Source organism: Cupressus sempervirens, chromosome 11, assembly GCF_028749045.1.
Source record: "Cupressus sempervirens isolate cs-2001-9-10 chromosome 11, ASM2874904v1, whole genome shotgun sequence".
Taxonomy (NCBI): domain Eukaryota; kingdom Viridiplantae; phylum Streptophyta; class Pinopsida; order Cupressales; family Cupressaceae; genus Cupressus; species Cupressus sempervirens.
Genome location: NC_143128.1, coordinates 134,185,922 through 134,190,872, shown reverse-complemented (window position 1 = coordinate 134,190,872; position 4,951 = coordinate 134,185,922). Strand labels below are relative to the sequence as shown.

The 4,951-nt window shown below is 34.2% G+C and overlaps 1 protein-coding gene across 1 annotated transcript; it reads right to left on the bottom strand.

Moving 5' to 3' along the window:
- Positions 1-3,566: 3,566 nt before the first annotated feature.
- Positions 3,567-4,897, bottom strand: LOC149528561 (glutathione S-transferase F10-like). Its single transcript, XM_089809094.1, has 3 exons — positions 4,717-4,897; positions 4,567-4,615; positions 3,567-4,280 (listed from the first exon to the last, which is right to left on the bottom strand). The coding sequence occupies exons 1-3, from the start codon at positions 4,861-4,863 to the stop codon at positions 3,841-3,843; spliced, it is 636 nt and encodes a 211-aa protein (XP_089665220.1). The 5' UTR covers positions 4,864-4,897; the 3' UTR covers positions 3,567-3,840.
- Between the last annotated feature and the right edge of the window lie 54 nt (positions 4,898-4,951).

Here is a 4,951-nt window from a genome sequence, read left to right as displayed (position 1 = left end):
CCTATCAACAGTAATGATTTATTTTGACATATTATTGAATATGTTATCAGACTCATTCTTGTATTAAGATCAGACGCACTCCTTGTGCTTAGTTTACCTTAAGTAATAGGGTGTTAGTTATGCCACTGAAGAGGCATGAACAGAGGTCATGACTCTTTGTCTACATATTTAAGGGAGAGCAAGTTGTTGAGGAAAGACATCTATTAAACAACATCTTAGACCCACCGATCTACTAGTAAAGTAATATTAATAATTGTTCAGAATAATTTTATCAAAGTCAAACCTACAGGAGCATCATAATACTCAACATACAATCCATATTATCAGTAATCTACAAGAAAGGGTATACTGATCTTAGGCAATATACAAATCACCATTACAGAAGGAATAATCAGCACTACTATTATACAAGTAAGAGTACATACTATTCTCATATTTATTGTAATTGATTTATCTATTAGAGATCCAAGAAACATAACAAAGATCTCAAATTTATGTCACTTTGACGAATTTGGAAGGGCAAAGAAATCATATACTTGTCCTTTATCGTAGAGAAATCATGCTGAGTTTTAGGATTTTGACTTGAGATCTATCTCCCCTCTTTTACCTTTAAAATACTAATATAGGTCACACTCATCTTGAAAAATCAAGGAAGTCAATTCCTCGTACCTACAATTTGCATAAAAGTTGAACATGTACACATGCATATATATTTGAATTAAACAGGGAATGACAATGAGTGGTATATTACGTATATCCTGACTAATGCGTGACTACAACTCCCTCCCTCAACCAAATTAGATGTGTTAAACATAAAGTAAAACATACATATTCACCATACACATGCAAGTATGGGGTAAGTAAGCATAAAACCACAAATGAATCATCTATATAATTATCATCATGAAAACAACTGAAATCACTATATGAAGTATACATTTGAAGCACCATCATCAAATGAATAATTATGAACACATAAAATATCCTAAGTATGAATTGGCTCATCAAATATATAATCGAAATATCTAAATAGTATTGACCAAATCATGTAACAAGTACCACTAAATCAAATCACATAATCATGAAAGCTAGCCTAAAAGAATTTGGCAATATAACATAAAAGAAAACTAGGGGTAGGCACTATCAAAACACCTTCTAAATGCCAATTTATAGGGGAATAATAAAGAGACCGAATCATTTTTATGACATTGAGATGCACAAGAAAATAAGAACATAGAAAATAGTAGACACATAATATATATAGTAAAACACCAAATTTTATTAGGAAACCTTGTAGCAAAAAATCCACCACCCTAAAAACCGCAAACTTTGTATTATCGTAAACATGTTTATAACAATGAACTCCATTTTTCTTAAATAGGCTGAGACTGCTTCATAACCAATCAAGCAAGTTTACCCTTTAGCCATTTCCCTTCCGAAAATAACTAAATGATAAACTATTTTGTTTGCCTCTAGACATTCATCTACTAAACCATTGTTTGTGGGCAATGACAGGGCAAACAAAATAGTTTACCCTTTAGATGTTTTCCTTCCATTAGCCCAAGCATAGACCACAATAGAACTAATTCATCACTGCATTGAAGACACATACCTGACAACATACTTGGCATTTGTAACATATCATCATTACTAAACCACTTCTCTATACCACCTTCACCGTACTCATTCCTGTCATACTCATACTAGCTTTAGCGTATCACCGTCATAGTACACAAAGAATCATCATACGATAAGGGCCTTGCCTTACTATAGTCCTGGCCTTGCTGTACCATCATACCAATATTTCCACACTGCTTCATTATGTTGTCTTCATTTCTTGCAGTATCAACATACTAGAATCTTCATACCACTCTATCATACTGGCACCAAAATCACCTTACCCTGAAATTGAATTTTCACTGTGCAAACCTGCACCCACTTCCAACTAGATAACATGCATGTACGATGCCTCACCATATGGTGGTCACCCATACATTCCTCACTGTATGGACTAGACCAGACGTATGAGTCAACCTAAGAGAGATGAGTTCTATCAGTTACTATTCTTTATGTAATATCTTCTTTGGATCTCTCCCATTAAACTTTGTCAAATTTCAAAGGAATTTTAAAAAGATTTCCATGCTCTGGCTTTTGGGAAAGTTTAGTCTTAGACATAAGACACTAAATTTTACATTAAGCTTAGGGAAAAATATTCCACTTTGAGTACTTAGCACTTTTATTCTTGAAAGGAGTCATTAGCATGTGATATTTAAACTAACTACTCAAAAAGATAAGAAGATCCATCATATAAAGTAAGATGATGCATGTTAAGACAAGTATAATGGAAGGGATGGTTTATGAAGGACGAATCTCCCAAATGTTGAATTATGTACTAAACTCTATGAGAAAATGTATAAATTCTTGAGAAAACTTTTGGGTAATTTGATGTCGATTATATATCTGGACAATGATGATCCAATTAGAATTCTCACACTGGCCAATAAAAGTTGGCCTCTTGAGTATATTGGACCAAAACAGTTTGCAGTGGAGGAGAATGCACATTGGGCTCTGCCTCCAATTGGGTGGATTTAATTAAGATTCCTTGTGAATTGGGGCATAGATACCAAGGGATAGGATAAAGTAATTTGAACCGATCAGAGAGTGGGAAATTGGAGGCAATTATTTCCAAAGATATGTGGGTCACTAATGTACAGGATAGAAGTGGCATTGAGTGTCACGTCTCACCTTTTGACACTCATAGTTTTCCTGCTTACATAGTGACTTTGTCAACCTTGACAAGTGGCCAATTTTGTTTTTAACATTGATTAAGGGATAAAAAACTAATGTGGTTATCTTAATCTTGTGATTAATAAAACTATGTGATGCATTAATTAATAAGATTTAATGGTTAATTTAATGCATGTATGTTAGGGGAATATTCAATTTCAATATAAATCATTATTATGTTAATGATGTTTCATGATTATTGATAGATTAATATTGGGGAAGATAATATAAAATAATAATACTTTAAATAAAGGTCATCTTGGTCTACGTGTGTCAATCTACGAGCATAAGCTTGTGAAAGGTGTTCCAACAATATGCCATCAAGAGGTGATAGTTGTGTAGTTGTGAGATGAGAGATTATGAATGTAGCTACAACATGTGAAAGAAAATCTATGAAAAGCCAAATAAATCCTAATGATAATCTTTGTAGAACCATTATGTTCACCCCCCAATACTTGTTGACCAAAAAAAATCACCAAATTTTGACATACTAGATGCATGAAATTACCTTGAATGGCTGCTGGGTCATTTCCCCCTAATACATGTGTGATTGACTATTAGTACATATGTTATCATTTTTTTGAAACTTTTTATGAACCATAACTAAAAAGATCTATAAGAATAGATGTAGTGATCATTAGAACATTAGTCTTTCAAAAAGTATTTTTTTGGAAAGCTTCAGCATGAAAACGATAGACCATTAAAAAAAAAAATCACACTAAACATATAAACAACCAGCAATGCCAGATTTTACTGCACGTACACCATCCAATGCAATATGGCACGCAATAATTATTTCTTTAACTTTGTTCAACACTATTGGATGCAATATTATGGTCTTGTCGATTATTGCACATGCAAAGTGACAACAAGAGTTTGCTGATCTCTTTTGCCCTTAATTATGTTGCATTAGAATTAGAAAAGCATTCACTACTATAAGTAAATTAAAACTCTTTGAGAATCTCTAATACAATCATCATGATACATTGCATATATCAGCAACATAGACTGGAAGAAACAGTTGCAAGAGAATAGACCAAATGATCCACGGTTTCACATGGCCAAAACCTTTTTCCATGCAGATCTGGATGAAATATCTTCCCACCACGCATTCACATGTTTCTTATCCCTAATCAGATAACCCCTATCAGTAGCATTCACTATATATTCAATATATGGAAGATGTGTCAGATCAGCAAGGCTATAAAAATCTCCTGCCAAGTACTTGTTCTTTGACAGCCTCTCCTCATACACATCTAACACTTCCCTCAACTTTTGTACGCTGCTCTGAATAGCAGCCTTGTCTTGAGGCACATTATTCCTTGGGGCGTAAATAAGCTGATAACGTAATGAATAAACATGAGGATTAAAGTTCTGTCCTTCAACTTCAACCCATTGTTCAACCATTGCTTTCTCCTCCAATGTCTTGCCTAGCAAAGGAGTTCCCTGTCCTGCATATTTCTCAGCATAGTACCTTATGATAGCCCTTGACTCTGTACATACCCGTTTAATAAACTCTCAGATCTACAATACCCAAATCAGATCTCCTTGTATAAAGTAATTATAACAATCATGGATGCACTAACCAGTAGACTTTTCATCACATAAGATAAAAATGTATCACAAAAAGTATTTATGTGAGCTACCCGAATGAGCTTTGAATAGAAATATCAAACATATCACATGGAAGAGGACTATCTATCTATATAGAGTCTATTGTATGAAACTTAAAACAATAGCCTAGACCACCCATTAACATAAATATAATCAACATGTTACCAAAGAGTGTGAGATCTGCATCCTGGACCACTGGTACTTTTCCAAATGGCTGCATCATACAGATACAAGTTACATACAATGTATAACCCTACAACAGGATTTATTTTGTAACCAGCAAAGGAAAAATACATTACAAGGAAAGTTCCCTACTTGTAAGGCCAGGAAGTCTGGTTTTCTCTGGTCTCCTTTCAGTAGATCGAGAGGCACAATTTCAAACTGAACATCTTTCTCTAGAAGGCATACAATCACCCTTCTGCTGCAGGTGGCACAGGCAGGGCCAAGCAGCTTCACAACCATATTGCCTTTCTTCTCTAATGTAAAGTAAAAAAGTCCTTTCTATGCATTTGATCAGAGAGTTGTGATGTGAGAGCTATTTATTAAAGAA